Consider the following 23,987-nt stretch of genomic DNA (forward strand, 5'->3'; position numbering starts at 1 on the left):
TTCATTTTACAGGACTTTGTGCTACACATACACAGAGAAATACACTGCAAAGACTCTGTATGGATACGCAAGAGATCAGTTGTTCGAATTGTCTGCACAACAATAAAAAAGATGCATTTCACATTTTCTGTTTGCTGATAACTCAGCTCCATACATAGACAATTCTGCCTCTTCTTGTAGGCAGTATGTGCTAGCCTCTTCCAGGAAAAAAATATTGTACGTGAACATTATTGCAATAAACACCCATAGGTCACTATTCTACTGTAAACCTGACATAAACTAGTTAAGAAGAAGGATCCTGCCTTTGAATTATAATCTATTTCAGTCTGAGGCTGCAGGAATAACTACCACTTCCTCTCACTCGGGAAGCAGGTAGAGCCTAACAAAGAAGAAATGTAATAAGGGCACCCAGTCAGAAAGCTCTCAGCAGTGAGGAAAACATCCACAGCTCTGCAGAAATAAACCCTCAGAGAGCAACACTGCATTTGGAGGAGCACTGGGGGACACCCACTTTAAAAGATTTACTTTCTCCTGTTGGAAGATGTCAGACGACTCCACTGAGGCTGTTGATGGTTGGATATTGATTTGTGCACTCTGGGTTCTCAAAAGGCATGTGTCTACAGCATAAGCTTTTAAACTTTGAGAATACCTTTTTCCTAGTGGCCATTTCTTGACCAATTCTTTTCACTCTGTTGTTTCTGAACCACGTAAAGGACAACTGCCCTGGCACTGCATTGTCTTCCAGTCTCATTCCTGAGAAGTCAAAGCATACCGACGCATGAAAAACTGGTATCTAACACCTTAACAGAAGGCAGAAAGCAGACACGTTACTGACTATTAGTGAAAACCTTCTTTCCCAGATATACAAGTGGTGATCTCTGCCAAAACAAGTTGGATAGATATAAAAAATAAGACACTGAGTTGAATTAAAATCCTTGTGTCACTGAATACAATCTAATTCCCACTGCTCTTCAGCATTCAGTGGAATGCACATCTTTATATTTTTGCAAACTTCTGTATTTTCACAAAGGAAATTAGTGATGAAATCAGCATAATAAATAGTCCAGTAGTAATTATCTCTTAGGTTTATAAGGTACCAAAGTAAAAAACAGCCCAGGTCTGAAATAAATTTCTTACTCTACCAAAATGTACGAGGTTTGCTTTTTCACTGTTCCCTCAGGATTTTTAAATTTTACTCTTTAAGTTTACTTAGGATTATAGTTTTAACCTTTCTAGTTGAGACTTGAACAGACAGAAGTGTGGAAGTCCAATATTCTAATATTGAACTAAAAAAGTTAAATCTCCTGGAAATTGGTGTCACTGAAGTATCAAGTCAAAGGAAAAGAGAGACAGCAGGTTTTCTGTCTCTCCAGTGAACAGAGCACGTTGTGGTTGGAGGATAAAATTTATCAGAGTCATCACAGCAAATGCCCAGATGATAAATCATTATCCAGATTTTACTCTTTTGGAATATCTTTAAACTGGTTTTCTAAGGAAATAATTATGCTACGTAAGCATCCATGGCCCATCTCTCCCTCAGCATTACTAATCTCAATAGCCAATTACAATCAAATCTGAAAAAGAGAGGAGGAAACAAAGCCGTAAGCTCCTAAAAACTTTGTAAAACAATGTGGTTCATTAAAAACAGGGACATTCTGCAATATAACCTGAATTGTTATCATAGGAGTATAAAAGAAGAAGAAATAGAGGCACTTCATGGATATCTCAACCTCGGGAAAATTCTGTCAGAGCTTGACCTGTTCAGATACCAAGGTCAGTTAGTCTCATGATGCCAATGCACTGGAAACTAAATGTTTTTAGTTCCAGTGTCGAAAGAATATAATTTTTCTAAACAGTCTATTCCACAAAAAGTAATATAATTTAACTTTTATACAGATACAGAATGAAAATCTGTGCTGAAGCATCAAAAGATTATATGAAAACAGGTTTACTAATCCTAACTGCCCTCTTTTCTCTAACATCTAAAGAATAGGGAAGGTTAGATGAGTAAACAGAACTGAGATCTGAACTCAGACCTTGAACTCAGCATGAATCCAACATGAATCATTAAGTGACCCACTGTCTTTACTCTTCTTCAAGGTAACCATTGATATCATGTGATATACTGTCAATTACTATCAAAACCCTCTCTTCAGCATGTGTCTCCAAGCACAGTGCTGTACCAAGGAGTCAATCACTTAAAAATTTCTTCCACCTTAGAGCACTAGGCTAGGCTTTGTCACATAGTCTCGTCAGTTATCTCTTGAAGTGACCACTGATTTACAAGTGCCAATCGATCTCTTGACAACAGTGGATACATTTTTCACGTCCTGCAGCAGTGGAAGACTACCATCACTGCACTAATATGAGTCATTTATGTAGAGTTTCCTTTTTATGGTGTCTTTGATATTCAAGCTAGAGCAAGGTAATGGCTTATTTTAAGAAGTTTTGTGTAAGTGTCCATTTGGGTATTGTTGTTTATTACAAATTTGCAAGTCTCAGTCTACACCTGGATCTGCATTTTATGCCTGTAAGTTAGCAGAGAAACTCACACATTCTCTGAAGCAGATGAAGGAATAAAAACTGGGTTTTTTTCTAAAAAAAAAAAAAAAAGAGAGAGAGAAGAGAATTCGTTTGCTTTCTCTTAACTATGTAATTGTGTTGCTCAAGTAGGCTCTGCAAGGCCTCTAAATATGGGACACTTATTTAACAGTGATCCTCTTGGGCTCAGGGACTGGTGATGGTACCTGATAAGTGGTTGGCACAATTCAAAAAGAGTAGAAGGATAAGAACATGCCACTAAGGAGGGAGCTGGCAGAGGTGTACTTGCAACTTCCTTAACTCCTGGAATGGCACCAATCACAGCTTTAAGGTGGATCTGCCTCAAATTCATCGTCTTTGTGAGCTCTCACTGAAGCCATTTAAGCTTCAAATCCCAAGTCTTGTTAAACTAGGACCACTCAACATTTTAAATGGAAACAACTTAACATGATGACACATAGCAAAAATACAAAAGCTTTCTGCACAAGCCCCCTGTATCGTTGCAGTCATTTCTTGGTACATCAGCTGACCCTCAGGCAGCCTGGTGATGCTCAGCATGCTCTGCACGGTCAATCCCCCTGGTCCCTCAGCAGGGTTTCCTTTTGGCATTTTTGAGACCCTGCTGATCTGCTCCCCAGCTCCACATGGGATGTATTCTGTCAACATGCACGCAGTGGTCATGTGTTACTCAAAAGATTGGAGCCATCTCTTCATCCTGGGACAAGGATCAAACCTAAGCCAGTAACTCTCATCAGGAATACATCCCACAAATCTATGTCACCTGTGGATGAAGGTGACCTCCTACAACTAAATTAATGGTGTCCTTGCCAAGTCTATAGAGACTGGGAGATGCTCTAAAGTATTCAATCCTTTGCCACCTTCCCTTTCATTCTGCTATTAAAAAAAAAAAAAAAGCAGGAAAGAGTGCAAAAACCCTAATACATATTCAACCAATTTATCTTTTATGTTGTAAAATCCTTTGAATTATATTGAGCATTTCAAAATGTGGATAAATGTCATGAAGAAAATATCTGATTGTTTTGGGCATGCAGAATTCCGTAACTTGGATAACTGGACTGAAATGGAAAGTTTATTACCAACTGTTTGATATGGGCAAACTGCATTTTTATCTCTCAACAGCAGCAACCTTAATACATTTTGCAGTTTTGCCATTAAATACAAAGAGATGATTTTCCATCTAATTTCTAAAAGCAGTTTTGTGGAAGAAAATGGGTAATCAACATAGAGAATGTCTTTCTTCTGAAAATGCTTTTAGTCTAACATAAATGACAGCTATTTAAAGGCAATCACTTGTGTTTTATATCTCACACAAAAACCAGCAGACGCAGTACCCTGCCTTTGAGACAAAACACTGATACATGTGACAGAACATTTCAAGCAGTAATAATCAGAAGCCACAGATTCAGCAGCATCCGGAAAAAAAACCTGAAATATCCTCCATTAAAACCTGTAGCTGTTTTTGCTATTGTGGGTCAGGCTTTAACTGATATTATGTGGTATTATATTATGAATAACTAAATATTCGCATCAGACAGGTACAGGAGATGCAAATCATATTCGTTCTGCAGTATGTACACTGATAACTTACACATCTATTAAAAATAAAGTGGTTTTCAAAATATCACCCAGGAGGCATGTGTTCTGTTCAGTGACCTTTGGAAACTCTAGTCCAATGAATAACTAGTGATGCGCAAATAAGTTGAGAGACAGTAGATAAAAAGTGCTCATAACTTTATATGTTATCTGTTATGAGGATGGCTATGGTAAAAAGATATATTGCTCTTTCATAATTTGCCTGAGAGAGCAAATCAATGAGAACATAAACTTCTATCCCTTTAAGTTGAATGGTTATGAAATTCATTATCCTGGACAATTAAAAACATAACATGCAGAAAACGTGCAATGAATTGTATAATCTAAGTATCTAATTTAATGGTAGTTTGCTACCTTACAGGCATTTGTTCACATGGCATCAGTCATATCTTGGTAAACCCAACCTTGCTTTCAAACGTTTTCTGTAGAAAGAAGCCTAACTGCGTTTGCTTCAAGATTATAAATCTTCATATTACCAGGATGTTCGCAGAATATTGAAGGAATTCACCAATGACATTAGAAATCTTTGTAAGCAGTAAACCATAGAATCATAGAATCATTTTGGTTGGAAGAGACCTTAAAGATCATCAAGTCCAACCATAACCTAACTCTAGCACTAAACCATGTCCCTAAGAACCTCATCTACACGTCTTTTAAACCCCTCCAGGGATGGTGACTCCACCACTTCCCTGGGCAGCCTGTTCCAATGCCCAACAACCCTTTCTGGGAAGAATTTTTTCCTAATGTCCAATCTAAACCTCCCTGGCGCAACTTGAGGCCATTTCCTCTCATTCTCTCACTTGTTACTTGGGAGAAGAGACCAACACCCCCCATGCTACAACCTCCTTTCAGGTACTTGTAGAGAGCAAATACATGATACATGATAAAGCTTAGACTTTATCACACAATATGTGGTTGCTCTAGTCTTGAACTTGTGACAAGGAAAGTCCGCAGTCCAAAGAAAATACTTATGTAACAAAAAAGCAAGGAAAATGCAGCGAAGCCAGGAGCTATGATGCAGCATAAATTTTAAACCTTTATCTCTTTTTTTTGTGTGTGTGTTACTTTTAAACCACACTACCAACAAAGCCTTCACTGCCAGCCCTGATTATAGCTCATGTAATTAAGACTTGCATAAACATATCCTTTACACATAGTTATGGTCTACAGCTTTTATATAGTCACTCGAGAGTTAAAAACACTTTTGCAATTTATGTTTTATAGCATAAGACTACATGTCTTATATTATCATGCATGCATGAAAGAAAATCAAGGAGGCTGAAAGATAAAAGATTTCACAATTCCAGTTTACAAGTAAAAGGGAGTTACCAAGTCGCACAGGCTTTTCTCAATAATCAAATGCCCAGTTGAACACCGACATAGTTATGGGGAAGAAAAGTATTCTGTACACTGCTCCGCAAGTGGCTACACCCTAAATTTCTTAAAAACATGAAAGTCTTATCCCGTAGTATAACTCACATTTTCATAGTTTAGAGAATTGCACATCTTTAGTCAAAATATTAATAATTTTATTCTTAACCACTTTTAATTTCATAAGAAATTGCATTTTTTTTACAGATTAGATTTTTTACTACTAGAGAAGGACAAATTATACTTACCCTCTCCAGAGTAATTTCTTCAAATTCATATTCGATTTCTGTTCCATTAACCTAAAGAAAATAAAATCAGAAAGTTCCTTAAATGCACAGGCAAGATAATTTGGTAGGGATACTGTACACATATTCCAGTATTACTAGTTTACTGAAGCACATTTTTCAACATATGGCTGAGGCTATCTGAATTATACCTACTTAGTTCCCCTTTGTCTGGCACGGCATGTAATCAAGCCTATAAACTTGAAAACAGTAAAACAGTAAAACACTGAAATAATGGATAACCAAGTCATCTACACAATATGACTGATATTTGGTATAGTTCGTTTGTGGCCTTTGTGCAAATGTTTAAATAGATTCCAAGGTAAAAGTTTCATGTCAAAAATAGAAGGCCTGTTGCTAAAAATTATTCTCACATGTGGAAGAAAGATTAATTATTCATTGCCTTACAAGCTCCAATTTACTTTGCAATATAAAACCAGACAGGAAATTCGCAGTACTTATGTAAAAATCACTCACTGATACATATAGTGAAATACATCTCATTTACTATATTAACCCAGGGCAAGAACATGACAGAGGACCTTTTGCAATAGGCAGCTGAATGGCAAAAAGGCACAGAATGTTAATGCAATTCATACACTGAGTTTCAGTGTCAAAATAAATTAAGCTACAAAATGTAGAGAACCAAAATGGATTTCGCTGGACAAGAAATCTATCAGTGGAAGATGACACTGATTTAAGCAACATTCTGAAACCTTATTACAGTCTGACATGGATTTTTTCTGTCCTTCTAGGCACATCACTTAACATCCCTTTCTTAGTTTCTTCATTTCTTAAAATGTGTAGACTGTCATATTTAGAAAGCTGCAACAGCTGACTATAAGTAAACTGTGTAGTAATGAAAATACTTCTATTACTAAAATCTCTGAAGAATTTCAAAGTGTCCCTTAGTTACAGACACTCAGCAATTTTTTTTATTTGGACGCAAAATACTAATTAATCAAAAATAAAAATTTATGCCAGTCAATCAGGCTGTTTTTGTGGTGATAGGATATTTCTTGGAAAATAGTTTTACTTTAGTGTTTTACTTAATTTACGCTGAAGTGAAGCATTAGGATTGACCTAATCTTGGAGGAACACATTTGTTATTTGTCAGAACAAGACCATTTATTACTCTTCCCCACCCCCAGCTGCTAATTTTCTATATTAGTTTCCTAACTGCAATCAGAAAATACTGTATGCAAATCATTCTTTATCTAGTCAGGCACCTTTCAAATGTAATTAGGTACTTCTCTGGTGAATATTATAACTAGGTACATGTATCTACCAAACAAAACCTTCCTATACAAGCCACTAACTATTTAATTTGTCTGCAATTCAAGATCTCATAAAGCATGAAATCAGTAATAGAAATACAATCCCCAGAATTCATGTAGAAAAGGAAAGAGAGGGAGAAGTCCAAACAAATAACCCATGCTTAAAAATGAAATTAAAACACAGCATCAATTAATAAAATATTTAATACATACATAATATTTGTATTTTTACATTATTACAATCTGATAATAGCGTTACACTATATTAAAAACAGCTATGAAGAAAAAAATTATTATAGGATATTTTCCTGTTTTATGTTATCATTTTAATGCTTTCTGCATAGACTCTTTTATTAATATAAGTAACTTACTAGGTATGAACAGCTTTATAACTATTCCATTTTTTATCCTTTCTTGTCTAATGATAATGAAATCAAAGCTATCTATATGGCTCTGTTTCATGAACTTCTCTTTTATCTTAGCCTGGTGGATAGCTCTGATCTATGTCTTCAATTCCTCAGCCTCGCTCTATAAAGCTGTCTTTGCTTCACTGCTTATAATCACTTTTCCTTTGCATTAAAAACTCATTAGTGCAGCAAAATGGGAAAAAGAGGGACATGAGAAGTGAGCAACCTCTGCATAAAAATGAAAGGAGGAAACACAGGCTGAATACTCAATTTGTATTTGCACACAAACAATATCTTGATCACGATCATCTGAGGGGTTCCTTTTATCATCCACAGTCACGATTCCAAAAAGGTCTTCATTTAAAATTGCCATTAACCGCAGCAGAGGTCCATTATCAGGTTCCATAGCAGATGGGAGGATATGAATTAAAAAGCTGATCTTGATCCAACTCCTTTTGTGATTTAAGTCTATATACCTACACATGCGGCTCACTGCCCTGTTTTTCTTTCCGGTTGCTCAAAAGACCAGTGCAGTTATTTCGTAAAGGATCTAATAAGAGATTGCATCTACCTGAGGCAGGTGGAATGATGATGTATGCACTGCCATTCATTGCTAGCACCATTTTATTACATATTTAGACTCTCTGGCTGCGCCTACGCTACTAAATTAGAGTCAATTTTCAGCCAAGTCTCAGTGCTTAAGGCTGTTTCTGTCTGAAGCCTGCTGGAAACAAATAGCCAAGGAGTGAGCCAACAGTTAAGCAGGAGAATCATGGCTCCAGTGCTGGAACTGGCTTGTCGGTCCTCTCATTTAGCAGCACACGAACATACTCTCTGTTTTTGTCCATTTTAACTTGACAGTCTCTGGCCTGACAAACCACCTAAACAAGCTGCCTGAATCTGCAACTTCCATTTCTTGCAAGCATTGGGAAACTGTTCTTATGTATCTCTTTACAAGAGTTTTCTGAATTCTGCTTTCATACCAGATTGCAGCAAGAACACCTCAAAATTTACTATGGCCTGCATGATTTTAGATAACTATGAAAAATTCCAAACATTTTCATATGGTTTTCTCTTCTTCACAGTGAAAGAAATCATCAGCATTTCCAATTCAGTTTGGGAATATTCTTTCCCATCTTTCAGGAGTGCAAGGTTGACACAACGGATACCTTTACTCTCAACAAATTTTGATATTTATAATGCTGAAATGTGAGAATCGTAGAATCATGGAATAGTTTGGGTTGAAAGGGTTCTCCAAACCTCATCTCGTTCAACCCCCTGCCATGAGCAGGGACATCTTCACCAGCTCAGGTTGCTCAGAGCCCCGTCCAGCCTGGCCTGGGATGTCTCCAGGGATGGGGCATCCACCACCTCTCTGGGCAACCTGGGCCAGCATTTCACCATCCTCACTGTAAAAAATTTCTTCCTCATGTCTAGAGGTTATCATATAGCTCTCTTTATACTCAGTGAAAAGAAACTGCCATCCAGCGAGACCTGGACAGGCTGGAGAGTTGGGCAGGGGAAAAATTTAATGAAATATAACAAGGGCAAGTGTAGAGTCTTACATCTGGGCAGGAACAACCCCAGGTTCCAGTATAAGTTGTGGAATGACCTATTAGAGAGCAGTGTAGGGGAAAGGGACCTGGGGGTCCTGGTGGACAGCAGGATGACCATGAGCCAGCACTGGGCCCTTGTGGCCAAGAAGGCCAATGGCATCCTGGGGTGTATTAGAAGGGGGGTGCTTAGTAGGTCGAGAGAGGTTCTCCTTCCCCTCTACTCTGCCCTGGTGAGACCACATCTGGAATATTGTGTCCAGTTCTGGGCCCCTCAGTTCCAGAAGGACAGGGAACTGCTGGAGAGAGTCCAGCACAGAGCAACAAAGATGATTAAGGGAGAGGAGCATCTCCTGTGTGAGGAAAGGCTGAGGGAGCTGGGGCTCTTTAGCTTGGAGAAGAGGAGACTGAGGGGTGACCTCGTTAATGTTCATAAATATGTAAAGGGTGAGTGTCACAAGGATGGAGCCAGGCTCTTCTCGGTGACAACCAACGATAAGACAAGGTGCAGTGGGTACAAACTGGAACACAGGAGGTTCCACTTAAATATGAGAAGAAACTTCTTCACAGTGAGGGTGCCAGAGCCTGGAACAGGCTGCCCAGGGAGGTTGTGGAGTCTCCTTCTCTGCAGACATTCCAACCCGCCTGGACACCTTGCTGTGTAACCTCATCTGGGTGTTCCTGCTCCGGCGGGGCAATTGGGCTGGATGAGCTTTCGAGGTCCCTTCCAATCCCTAACATTCTGTGATTCTGTGTTTCTAGGTCTTAACTCATTTCATCCTACACTAGAAATCTCAGGTACATTAGATAAGTTGTGCCCTTGAGATTTCCTTTCACTACATACAAGACCCTAAAAAAGATGTGTTAGGTTTGGTGAGCACTTGCCTCAAATATGTTTTCTCTGCATTAATCCTAGCTATAGACTGGTACCAAACTTCTAATTAAGGGATGCCATATGTTTTTCATAATTATATAGCAGTGAAAGGCCAGATCTCTGGTTTAGCAGCTTTTCTGATTGCCTTTTTGGGCTTGTCTGCACCTGTAACTGGCAGCACATGCACGGCATGATATCCAGCACCTGCTCCCACAAGTCTGACAGGTTAGGATGTTTTCAAGGAACAACTCAGTCTGTCCCCTTCTCTTAAAGCTCAAAGCCAAGATACGTTTCTATTGGCTGCCAAGATACATTGCTGTTGACTTTCCTCTCTTATTCAGGACATCGATGTCCCCTCTTTGGAGAAAGAGTGCTTAACAACACCTGTGACAGTAATAGGCCTAGGGGACTCTGCCAGAAGAAACAAGTGAACAAGAAGAGGTCCATGGGAGGATGCAAACAACCACGTCCTTTCTTGAAGACACAGAATCTGGAATCAAAATGTGTCTCATCCAGGAACATATTTTACCTCCAGAAGAAGAAAAAAGATACTGTTGACCAGGACAAAACGTGTAAGTGCTACATGAAGGAGAGGTCTACAAAAACGTTTAGATAACTTGGAGGGCCTTTGTTGCCCTGCTGTTCAGGAGCAGCATCACCAACATACACTTCAGATGCAAGAAGGCTACTCCATCTCCTGACTGTACATATATTCGTGATATGGAACGTGATGAACTTACAGCCCCTGTAGAATAAGTTACCATAATTCAGTTAAGACCCAATGTTTAAAACAACTACTTACAAAGACGAGGTAAAAGTTACCTTTAATTTACAGCTGCACCTGTTGTACTGGAAGACTCTCCCAAATGTTTGACAAGAAGATGTCTTTTAAGAAAAAGATGTAATGTATGGTAACTATCTAGATTCCATCATTCAAGAGAGACTTCCTGGTGATGCTCTAATCACTACTAGAGTTTACTTATCTTTCTAAGAAGAAAGTACTAGTCATCCTCAGGTGACATTTTCTTTCAAAAAAAAGAGAAATAAGGAACAGGTAAAAAGAGTTTTTTATATGGTATTTTGTGAAAAACCTGAAATAAAGAACAGCACACGGAAGACCAAAATAAGCACCTGACAAACTTAGAATTTTACTCTGACTTTGCAGGAAGTTTCTCGCATTTAGTGCAGTTTAAGGATGACATAGGCAGCTGAGTAAGTCCCTTAATGAAAACCAGTTCTACAGATTATGATAGATTCCTAAAATCCTGGAGAAAACCATTCTGTTGGGTTTTTCATTTTCACGTACTCTTTCATTTTGTTAAGATTTCTACAGATAAGTTTTTTCTCTTTTTATACTTCTGCAGTCATTTGATTTGATAGACCTGTTTACACTCAAACAAGTAAGCATTGCCTAATTCTTGCTTGCTATATTTCTACACATCTACAACTGCATCCACCCACTCAATAAGATAAAGATGTCATCATATGAATTTTAATTATAAGAACTGTATTATGATTGTGGCAACAACAGCATCAAAATACAATTTATACAACTGTAATATTTTTAAACCACTGTACCTATTCTTTCAAATGAAACTTGTCATTAGAGTTGTTTGTTACGCTTAGTCTCATTTTCAAGAAGAGACTAGTTTGACTAAAAGATACAACATCTGTAGACTTTTATTGCAAACAAACCCCATTTTAATTATATTTAATTGGATATTGTTTTTCAGCTGTCTTCAAGAAAGAAGACTGCTGCTTCTACTTCCATTATCATACACATAGGAAGATAACTACCCTGTCACTGATTTTCACTTAACATGCGAATTTTATTCTTTTGGCTGTATGGTTTCACCCACTGCCTAACCAGCCACACCTCACCAGAATAGACGGTTGCCAAATTCTCCTTGTACAAGTAACCCTAGGATATATTTTCCTTTAAAAATGTCACATTTGCTGCATAATTAAGATGGTCCGTTTTACATTTCAGAAACATCAAGGTCATTTGAGTAATTCAATGAGTATAAGATTTAAATAGCCCTTCATGATTTCTGTTTTATCAGCAAGACAAAAGAGTGATCCTTATTTAGCCCTTCTCCAGATTTAGCTCATTTCTTCATTAATTGTCAAAAGAAACCTGCTGATGTCCTTTTGATATTATTTTCAAGAACATTAGAAGCTTCCTTTCTCACTGCATACAAACAACAGGAAAGTCTCCTGTGCTCTCGGATTTCAAATATGAAGATTTTGTGTTTTAAAACTGTAGTAAAGAGGCTACCAGAAAGGTTTTTCATGCTACTCCGCTCTATCTGAGGGAGTGCATTTTATGGGCTTTTTATATAGGATACCCCACATTTATTTTTAATCACAGTCCATAACTAAGCCCACTTTTTTTAACCCATATTTCCTTTAGGAAACAAGCAAAATATGTCAAGATCTTTGAATTAAAATTTACCATAACTTAAAACTTTCTTGTCATAGTAAGACTGTTCTGGTGTGAAGAGTGAAAAGTGGAAGACTGGTTTTGAAATAAATTCATACTTTATCAGGAATAGGTCTTACAGTATATGTGCCCTATGATTTGTGGATCCTTCCACAGACATCTACAGGGCACTTTACCACCAGTCGCTGTACATCCTTTAGAGAAGATATCACCCTCAACACACAACTAGCAGAGCTCCAAGAATCCAAATCCAGCCCTTGGTCAACACCTGTAAAGATCTGCAGCACAGTCACGATCAACTTGTACCCTGCTAAAAGGATGGGTTTTGCTCATTCTTTTCTTCTTATGTTTCCTATATCCTTCTCCAGGTCCAATTTTAAACCAACCTTCTTCACTGTTTGTGTACCATACCCATCCTCTCTTTCTTCCTCCTTCACTGTTACCCTGGGTTTTCTTGTTTCCATTCTCAAGGAGAAAATATTCATTTAGCAAGTAACCATTATAACTCCGGTTGATTCCCAAATCTCTAATTTTATCTTGCCATACCTCATTTTTCAAATCTTGTTCAGTACAAAATAATGTTTTTACTATCTCTTGTGAATCACCAGCCCCTAGCACTAATCGAAACTTCTCATGTCTGCACCTCAGCCTCCACTGCTTTCTCTGATTCTCGTATTTTACTTGTTTCTTACTACCTCCAAACCTGCTCTTTACTCTTTTTCTCAGATGCAGGTGCACACACATACATACTGAATTAAACATATTTTATCTCATCCCACTTCATCCAAAGGATTATTCATGAGTTCATGTTGTATTCATACAAGTCTTATGAGGAGCATCTGAGGGACCTGGGGCTGTTCAGCCTGGAGAAAAGGAGGCTGAGGGGAGACTTTATTGCTGTTTAAAGCCACCTGAAAAGAGGTTGTAGCATGGAGGGGGTTGGGCTCTTCTCCCAAGCAGCAAGTGATGGGACAAGAGGAAAAGGCCTCAAGTTGCACCAGGGGAGGTTTAGAGTGGATATGAGGAAAAAAACACATAGTTTCAAAATCTCGTCCAAATAAGGGATTCTCTTTTGGTTTCCCCTATTTGCTGCTCTCACTCCTTACAATACTTTATCCTATTCAGCAACAATTTAGATCTTTGTAGCTGTTTTGTCTCCATAGATCTGACATTTTCTACAGTCCGAAAAACTTTATACCCTTTTCATAAAGAAAAAAACTTTATACACTCCACCTGGGTATTGTTGTTCTATGCAGCTTACATATTATGTGATAACACTCTGTTCTTCACCATGTAAGCCATCAAATTTTCCTTCTTCTCTTTGTTTTGTCCGTATTCTGATGTTGGCCATATACACGACAGAAGAAAAGTTTCTATATGTTCGTAAGTGTAAGCACTTGATACCTCTAATGCAGACCCATCACAAAACTGCCAGTTCCACGGGCATAATCCACGGAGCAGATCAGAGCAGAGATCATGATTCGAAAAGGGGTTCACAGTAAATGGGAATGAAATTACATCCCTGTGTGAATTCTGTTTAAGTTAGCACTTCCAAGTTGTACAAAATTAGTATCAACAAAAGAGAAAGAATGCAAATTACAGCTTTTGCAATTACAGCCTTGTCTCTTACACTAAAAGAAACTCCTATGCCATGATATTAGCTATCTAACAGGTAGAAATCTAAGTTAAGCCATTGTTTAGGCTTTTATTTTACAGGTACTGGAGAGAGGAATCAAGAAGGGGTGATATATGCCATGTGCCTTAGTCTTCGGATGAAAGTGCCATTTGAGGAACTTGTGTTTGCCCACTGACTATAAAGAAACTTTAGACTGTCAGGATTTGCATCTTAAAAAACAAACCAAAACAAAACACAACACAAAACAAAACAAAACATAAAATCCTTATATTTCTGCATCTTAAATTTGTAGTATACATCAGTGCAGGAATTTAAAACTGTGCATTCCAGAGAAGTGGATACAGTCTTTTCTTTCCACAAAATTGCATTATTTCTTGTGCAATCCAGGTCATTTACTGTAGGGCTTCAGAAATTCCCAATCACTCTGCCTTTCATTTTCTTCTGTGCCGTTGCCATTCCTGACACCCTAACAGATGAGTTATTATAAATTCTCTTTTTGTCAGGTTCCTATATCTCTGGTCCATTTCAGTTTTAGAAGAAAATATATCAAACTTTTCAACAGTCTGAACAGTTCATACATTTCTAGACATGGTTTTCCTGTGTAATATCTCATTCTATTTACAAGATACATAAAACTGGAAAACTGCTGTTGCTTGATTGACCTTATTTCATCAACAAAGATTATGAAGTACTTGTAACTTGAGACTTACAAGGTCATTTTAATAATGTTTAATACTGTAATTTGCATGATTTTATTTAAAAGGTTGGTAACTGTAGTTGGAAGGTTTAAAAGGCAGAAATTAATGCATAAACTGTGGGTTAAGTTTGATTTATTTAAACATTTAAGATAAAATTTTCTCTCAGTTTTAGGGAGAAATCAATAACGTACTAACTGGCAAGATTTTAGGCCAGGCAGGAACAACAATTTACTGCATTCTTTGACATCCATGACATGTTTATGTAGCAATCATATAATGAAATATATGTAATATACACAATGGGCATGCCCCACTTCCTCAATAAATAAATATATAACCAGCATAATCTAATCTCTTGCAATTTGTTAAATGACAACATACTCTGACTCATACCTTGTACCTAAAATTGTCTCCCAGTAGCTTTGTTTATGTTTGAGAGTTTATAATCCCTTCCCTGCTCTCTCACCCCATTGCCTATGAACAAACCGCAATCAATTATTTCCTCTGGGTTCTTTTCTTCTTGTCTGTTAACTCCAGCACAAGTACTGAAGGCTAAACTGCGCTCTCAGTAACACTGGTGCAATCCCTCTGGTGTCACTGGGCTTGTACTAGTGTAATTGATGTTACATTTAATCATGTGTAGATGTACTTACACTTGCAGGAAGGGGAAGTCCCGAGAAGGTAAAAAAATATACTTGCACAAATAATAAAAAATGAGTAATAAGAAATATTTACATAAATAAAGTGTATGTACATTTATAAACAAATATTCTTGTATTCCACAGGACAAGAATTTATGCACAAATCACTTGCTTTACAAGTATTTTTATAGCAGCAGAAAGGTTCACTGTTTCTCTTAAAATCTTGGAAGACACTTTAGTGTATGTCTGGCCAGGGAGCCACGGTCCTCTGCACTCTAAAACTAAAAGCATAGCAGAGCAGCTCCCTCATGCCCAATTAATTTTGCTGCAGGGAAGAAAAAAAAAAAAAAGACAATCTGAATGGCCGAGACAAAATCAAAGTGGTTTTCTGCTCCCTCTCACAAGCTCAGGGAAAGAAAACTGATGTAACTGTTTTTCACAGGGATTAATAGTGCACACCCTGAGCAGCATCCAATACAGCACAACTGATCATCACCAATCACAGCCTAAGTCTAGGCAAAATTCAGTAAATTGCTTCAAATGCCTTTCTGCTTTCTTGGTAGGAAAAACTAGTTTGCATCATTTTGAGAGAAATTTAAGTTTCTCAGAAAAAAATCTTCAACTTAAATCTAAGGAGAAAGGGAAGAATCACTTTCATCCATCTTCGGTTTCATTTCTGATAGATAGATGAAATCTTGAGAGGTGAACCTGAATGTTACTTTTAAAATTATTTCTGCGCATTGCCTCAGTACTCTAGAAAAAAAAGAAAAATAAAAAGATAGTGCTTTTAAGGTTACCTATTAACTACTGCATACAACAGTGCAGATGCTTAGAAGCACTAAGGAAAAAGCCTGAGAAAAACGCTGACACGTAATGCTCTTTAAAACAAGCACAAAAAGCTTGCACTGCACAATAAACTCCCTCAGGTTCTCAGGTTTGGAAAGCAGTGTTGGAAAAAAACCTATGGCAGTAAAAATATAAGACTATTTTTAATACACTAAAATGCAGAACTACAACACAGAAATACTTTGAAAATGTTTGATGTTATGCAACAGCACTTTAAAGTGTCAAGTATTACATCATCTCTTTTCAGAAGCAGAGCATAATTTATCAAATATATGAAGTATCTTTAGTATGTGCTCCATAGGTTTCCTGACATAATGAAGCCTATGATTTCCACATATAAACTGTAAACTCTTTGCAGCAGAGATCTGGAAAACATTCTTGTTCTTATCTCATCAATATATAATAAAGTTAGTGGGCAGTGATCATCATAAGTAGATTTGTGTATAATGTATGTCCTGAACATTACAGAATCGCAGAATGGTTGGGGTTGGAAGGGACCTCTAGAGATCATCTATTCCAACCCACCTGCTAAAGCAGGTTCACCCAAGCGGATCTCTAATATCCATAAGCCACTAAACAGCTATTCCTTGGCTTTACTACACTGTACATGCTCTAATGCTCCACAGATGTGTCATTTTTCAGGATAAATTCTTTTTTCTGTTTAATCCAATATTTGGAATCTGTCAGTGTATGTGAGAAAAGCTCATCTGCACTCCTAGGAAAGAACGGAAAGAGTCAGTGGCAGGTGAGGGAGCCCAGACAACACCCTGCCTGGCTGCCCCCAGGCTCATCACAGGACCCATCAGCCCATCAAAGCCCATCACCCCTCTAGCCCCATTGGAGACCTGTCCCTTCCCAGGGAAACCTCAGCCCCATGGGCTAAAGGTAACATCCAGCACCATGGGTCACCTGGAGAGCACCTTACAGACTGGGAAAGCTATCGCTGCCTGTGGGGTTGGGACATCACAGAATCACAGAATGTCAGGGATTGGAAGGGACCTCGAAAGCTCATCCAGTCCAATCCCCCCGCCGGAGCAGGAACACCCAGATGAGGTTACACAGGAAGGCGTCCAGGTGGGTTTGAATGTCTCCAGAGAAGGAGACTCCACAACCTCCCTGGGCAGCCTGTTCCAGTGTTCTGTCACCCTCGCTGTGAAGAAGTTTCTTCTCATATATAAGTGGAACCTCCTGTGTTCCAGCTTGAACCCATTACCCCTTGTCTTACTGTTGGTTGTCACCGAGAAGAGCCTGGCTCCATCCTCGTGACACCTACCCTTTATATATTTATAAACATTAATGGGGTCACCCCTCAGTCTCCTCTTCTCCAAGCAAAAGAGCCCCAGCTCCCTCAGCCTTTCCTCATAAGGGAGATGCTCCACTCCCATCATCAACTTCGTGGCCCCACATATGCATGTGGGGTTGGGACCATGCAAACATGGTCAGTGCACTTCCCTGTCCATGTCCTGCATCTGCTGAGCATCATCTGTCCTGTCCTATTAAACTGTATTTATTTTCTTCAGTGACCGGTGCTCTATTCTTTGTATGTGTGTGGGGGGGTGCACATGAGGGTGCATATGGCTCAGATGATTGCCAGCAAACATCAAGCTGGGTTGGCTGGCGAGTAGGTTAAGCAGTCAGAAGCCAGGGGTGTGTAACTGGGAGTGAGGCAACTGGAGGAGCTGGCAACTGGAGGGACAAGGGGTCCAAGACAACTGGGATGGACATGATGAGGCCATTGGTGGTGCTTTTGTTTGTGTGAGTGCTGATTGCACCTGTATTCTGTTCAGCCCTGTGCCTGTGTATCTACATGTCTATGTGTCTGTGTGTATATGTGTCCGCATGTCCTGTTTGTGTGTGTGCTGACTGGGAACACACACACAAAGCCTTGCTACTGATTGGACATCGCAGCATGGAGCTGCAACAGCCTCTCCTCTATCAGGCTACCAAATTCAGGAACCCCACAACATCATGTAATAATTCATGCATGCATACTGCAAATATAGTATTTTTTTTCTCTATCACAGACAATGCAAGACTAAACTGAGAAAAAAAATGCTTACATTTGCAGGCTTATGTTCTTTGCTATGTATCTCCTATTTTCGCCATAGCAGAAAAATTAAAAATGTGACACGGAAAACTATTCTCATAATCTCTTTGAGTCATACTTTACCAAGAATTGTCAGGGAAAGAACAATGGCTAGAAAGAGACCTGGAAATAAGAAACTGCACTCAAAGTGTATATGATGGAAAACTATATACGATGTTAGAGCTTTAGTAAAGTAGCTTTTAGGTACAGCCAAATATTAAAAAGATACGGAATTCAAGAATGGGATAGAAAGTCAAGAATCATTTATTTTTCTCCTACAGGTTTGCATATAGAGATAAGGTTCCTTGAGACATGGAACTGAAATTGAGGTGCCCAATCCTCACTGAAGACCGAGCTGTCTTACTGATGAAATCAATCTCCTGAAGTCATGAGAATGGCTCCTGGACATTGGTCCCTATTTTGAAAGAAAGATTGACATCTTTCAACAATGTCAAGATAGATGAAAAAGGGAATATATTTGTTTCCTTCTGTATGAAAATCAAATGCCTGGAGAATGGAAGAGGAGCACTTCTCCAATTTATTTTGCAAACAAATTAAAGTAATATGCGATGGCTCTAAAAAGAAATAAAACAGTATTGAAAGCACCAGCTGCAAGTATGTTTGTCCTCCTCTGGGGGAATAACAAGAGGTCATATGGACAGTTGGAGACTTTCATAATTTATAGAGTGAAAAAGAGCACTATTAAGATAACAGCAATCTGCTTCTACTAAAGAGAAAGATGATGGTGAAATCAGAGTGATCAATCAAACTTGTATCCTGCACGTTATTTGAAAAATTATTATAGCTCAAGAGCTTCCAGATAAATCCAGTGTGCTATGCTCACCTTTTCATCATCTTTGCAAAGTCCAACTCCTGAATTTGGACATTTGGACTAATTTTGTAATGACCACACTACTGCTCAGTTAAGCTGTGTAAAGAATGAGACAACCACACCAAAATCCAGCAAAGTGAAGTTTTCTGCCTAGCTACACAAACGATCGAAAATTCAGCACAAATAATTTGTGACTAAAAATAATCCAAAGTTTTAAACTATTGCCATCTTCATGCAGAACAGCTTACAGGCAGAAATCACTTGACAACTGATGGAATATGATAAGGTAAGATACAAAATTTGCACTTCAGTTGTGATTCCTTTTTATTAATAAACTCCACAAAGTGGAAATTTATCTCATGTAGGCATCTTTACTTTCTATTACTATCAAACGAGTCAATCTTTCCTAGAAAATTATGAGAGCTGGTATTTTTAAGATCAGGAAAACAGATATTATCTGTTGAATATTTGGGTTTGCTACTATATGCAGAAAGCCAGGTCATCTAAACACTGATTAAAAATATCATTACCATTGAGGCTGATTCACCAGATCACTGCATTAAAAGTAACATGGGTTTTTATATTGTAAAATGTGGATTAGAAATGAGTCACATTCCAAAACAGTCAGCACTCACAACTTGCAACAGCAGGGACTTTGCTTCAGAACATTTCCTGAAACTGTGCCAGAGGTGAGTTAGTGTTACAGCATGGATCAGCTAATCCCTGGCTAACAGTGAGGGACTGTGAGAGACAATTAAAATTCAAATATGACATTTTTTATTTTTATTAAAGCAAAATTTTGTTCATTCAGATTTATTTATGTTGCTGTAGGAAAAGAGTAAGAACACACTGCAGCTATTCTAAATTTTTTAAAAAGTTAACATATATAATGTGAAAAACCTCTCATAAAAACTGCAGTGGATAATGTTAAGAGCGATACATAAGAGATCATAAGGGAAGGAAACCTTTTCTATCCAATGTTATTACTAATGTTGCATTATGTGCTGCCAGGATAACAACTTTCCCTTGGCTGAACTTTAAGAGGTAGTTTGCAAAGCAAAAAACCAATCAATACTATACATAAAAAATAAATACCCTTAAAATTCCAAAGGGTACTCATAAAACAAATTTCAGATGTATCTCATCTTAAAGGACTGACCGTCATAGAAATTAAACCCTGCCATTTCCAATAAGACATGAAGCCAGTATTTTTATTTTCCACTTTTCATCAAAAATAGTTTTCTATTTAATACTGAGCAGTTGCATTCTCATTACTTCTTAGGTTATCAAGGTAAAAGGAACAGGTCTGTCTCTGACAACAGTACTCTAAATTTTGCCTAACTCAGGTCTGAAGTCCTTTAAAATGAAGTCTTATGGAACAGGGAAGCTCTTCCTTTTGTATAATTAAAATTATTAAGATAATGACATCTGTGCTAACTCTTCTTTCACTTTCGAAAACAGCTTTCAGTTAAGTTCTACACCTTTCTAACACAGCGAAAACTACCTAGAAGTACCATTGTCTCAAATCATGAAGAAATTAAGTCTATAGATCAGTAGTTATTCACTTGTAGTCCTTATGCTTTGTTCAGTAATTTACAATAAAGCTATCATTGTGGAAAACTAGTTTTATCAATTTCTTAAATATATAGTGCAGTTAAGCCTTTTATGCAAAAAGAAAAAAAACCCAAAAACCAAAAACCAACCAACCAAACAAAACAACAAACCCCCCCCCAAAATCTAAAATGCGCAGAAATATTTAAGGAAGACAATAGGTTTAATGGCTTAAGACCATGGATTGTACTACAAAAGCATATTTTCAAGAGGTTACCTTAACCACTGGATCCTTTCAAACCTACAGACCCTACTGATTTCAGCTTACTGCTACGAAATCCAGGAATGTTAACTGTGGGTCTGTAGTGTAATATATCAAAAATGACACAAAAACAAAAGCTAATTTAAGGCCAGGGAGAGCAAGATAAAAACAAATTCAGACTACATTTAATTTAGGTCAGTTCGGACCACGCACTTCTAGGCTAACTCAAATCTCCAAGCACTTCAAACAACTCTAACAGACATAGTCTGCGTTCTGCAACACATACCAACCCCATGGATAAATTATCTTGCATGAATTACAAATGAAGTATAGCTGGGCATAGAGAAGGGGTATGTACCCACACCCCCACACCCACAAAAATATATGGGATTTTTCTCAGAGTGATGAAAAGAGCTGATAGAGCAGTTCCTTGCTGGCTTCCCCATGGAAGAGGCTACAAGGACAAGAAGAGCAGCCCAACAGGAACAGACCCACAGGGCGGAGCAGTTGCAAAACCAAAGCATGGTGCCTCTTTCCGGGGGTTTATCTCAGTGTGGTCCAAAGGACCAACATCCTGACGGCATCCAGAAGCCTGTTGCCAAGTTTAGTTTTTTGTCAGAAAGTCTGCTTCATAAGCTCCAGTGTGTGAACTAAAGACTGGTAAATGCAGGGAATTCACTTCTCAAGCACAGCCATTATCTGGACTAAAATGCTAAAGGATGTGTACTCTAAGGAGAGCAAGTCCAAAAAGTATGAGGCATTACACATTTTCTATGCTGTGTCCACCTGCAGCAGAGGGACACAGACAAGTGTATGATGTGCTCTCTCTACAGTTCAATAAGCTAATGGGAATGTTTGAATCCAACGTCTGTAGAAAGAACTTCTTGACTGAATCTAAAGGCCAGGGTTATTCACAGATGATTGAAAACTGAAAGTATTATAATTTTGCAGAATAGAAGTGTGAAGGAATAATTAGATACATGACCAATGGATGCTTTTACTTGTTGGACCGACAGGATGTTGATATTTCTACCTACATTCAGACACAATGAAGGTTTTCTTCTGATTTCTTTGTGTAATATGATACATAGCACCCAAATATGCAAAGTAATGCTCATTCCTGAGGAGAATTAAAGAAATCCACCCCTAATTTTTAAGCTATTTTACTTTAAAGAGTTGTTTTTTCCATAAGTAAAAATTATGTCTTTGATGAGGCTTAAATATTCAAAATTGTATCCAGAATTCAAAAGAGAAACCCAGGAAAACAATTACATTTTTACTTCAAAATCACCTTGGCCCCTTTCGTAAGGAGGTTTCTTTCTAAAACAATATATTTTAAAAGAAAACATTTGAAATATATTGAAATTCAGATAGAAAAACAATGTATACGAAATAGAGGCAAAATAAATCAGATTCGTAAGATCCATTTTGTATTTCTGCTTTGGGTTTTGGACAGCAACAACGTATTTTTCTGATATCCATCATACTAAAATCCATTTAAGTCATCAGATGGCAGGACAAAGATTTTTCTATTTTTGCATGATTAAGGGGAGTTGTTTTATGTTAGTTAATTAGTCTTGTGTTATGTTGCACCTTTTTCACCTCAAAATACTTTATAAACATGATTTGAATCAATGTTGTTGATACTGGTATGATCAAAGAGAAACCTCTTATCCCACTGCAGAAATGATGACATGCAGAACACAGCAGTGATTGCCAGGGCAGACAACATTGCTGTGATACAATTCAAAGACTGAAACAGAGAAGCCAAGCCAATGCAGTTTTTAAAAGCTACACAGAGCTCTACCAGATTTTGCTTTTCCATTGTAATCCACATTAACTGGCAGACTGAACGATGAGTATAAAAAATAAACAAAACTGGTGTTTAACAATCAGGAAAACATAAGAGTTATTCAAGATAATAAGATGTGCAATCTGACTTTCAAGACTATGATCAAATTAATTAAGAAAGAAGCAACGAATTTATTCTGAAGAGAAGTAAATGGGAAGATAGATAAATATATAATTATATGTTGATATTTTTATATATGTTAATATATTTATTAATTAAAAAGTCCCGACTCCAAGAGCTCCTTACTTTTGTGTAAATCCAGATCATACTCTTTTAGACAAGAAATTCTTTTTAATCCTCTATTACCACTGTCTTGAAAAATTTGCTCATCAGTGCTGGTTATATATGACACTTAATATTCAATATGTAGTGCCACGTTACTTATGCTTTATTGTAGAAATACATAAGGTCACCTCCCTCCTCTAGTTTATTTATTTAGGTCTAGGCTGCACCTACATTCATATTATCCAATAAAAGTCTTTAGAGTACTGACCGTTTCTTAGAAATTTGAAAATTTTTCCCATTCTTTTTACAGTCAGAAGAGAAAGAATTTATTTTTCTTCACACCCTTTGTTTAAGTCTTCATGTGCCTTCTTCTAATGTGCAAAATCCAGGTGTGCTGGCTGACCGAGATGACAGAGAAACAGTAATAATAGTAACAAAAATAATAATTATTTGGAAGAATAATGGCAGATTGAAGAAATACAAGGAATTCATTTGGGCCAAAAGAAGAATAAAGTACCTATACCCTAGATCTTAGCACTGTGACAAGGCAGAAGGAGGAAGGGAATAACCACAGTACCTGAGTGAACTTATATTAATGTTTTATTAAGGGAAAAGAAAAAAGAAATTCCATCATGAAATAAATAAGGAGATTCCCATCAATTTCTGAAAGTGTTGCAGCAAATCCAGACTTATAGCTACTTTTAACTTAACTATACAGCATTTTGGAAACGAAAAAATAAATAAATGAAGCTTATTCTGTACAACAGAGAAACTGAGATGATTCATACGTTAATAAATTAATGCTTCTCATTATACAAAAAGATCTAAAATTTACAGTCAAAGAATAGAGAACAAACAAACTCCCACAAATGTTTAATTGTGCTTAAAATGCCATAGAATAATTCGTTTTGTACCATCGAAGCTTCTTATCAAATTTATTCCCACATCCAAAGCTTGGCAAGCCAAAGTTTTCAAGCCACTGAACCTAGAAACA

At 37.6% G+C, this 23,987-nt stretch overlaps 1 protein-coding gene across 5 annotated transcripts in view; it reads right to left on the minus strand.

Annotated features, from left to right (window-relative positions):
* DLG2 (discs large MAGUK scaffold protein 2) overlaps nt 1–23,987 on the minus strand; it is a 770,443-nt gene that overhangs the window by 388,134 nt on the left and 358,322 nt on the right. For all 5 annotated transcript variants that reach the window (XM_065626935.1, XM_065626939.1, XM_065626938.1 and 2 more), the window contains one exon: nt 5,775–5,825. In XM_065626935.1, the coding sequence (XP_065483007.1) occupies nt 5,775–5,825 (51 nt within the window). The remainder of the gene's footprint in view (nt 1–5,774; nt 5,826–23,987) is intronic.

The sequence above is a fragment of the Caloenas nicobarica genome, chromosome 1 (genome assembly GCF_036013445.1).
Source record: "Caloenas nicobarica isolate bCalNic1 chromosome 1, bCalNic1.hap1, whole genome shotgun sequence".
NCBI classification, from domain to species: Eukaryota; Metazoa; Chordata; class Aves; order Columbiformes; family Columbidae; genus Caloenas; species Caloenas nicobarica.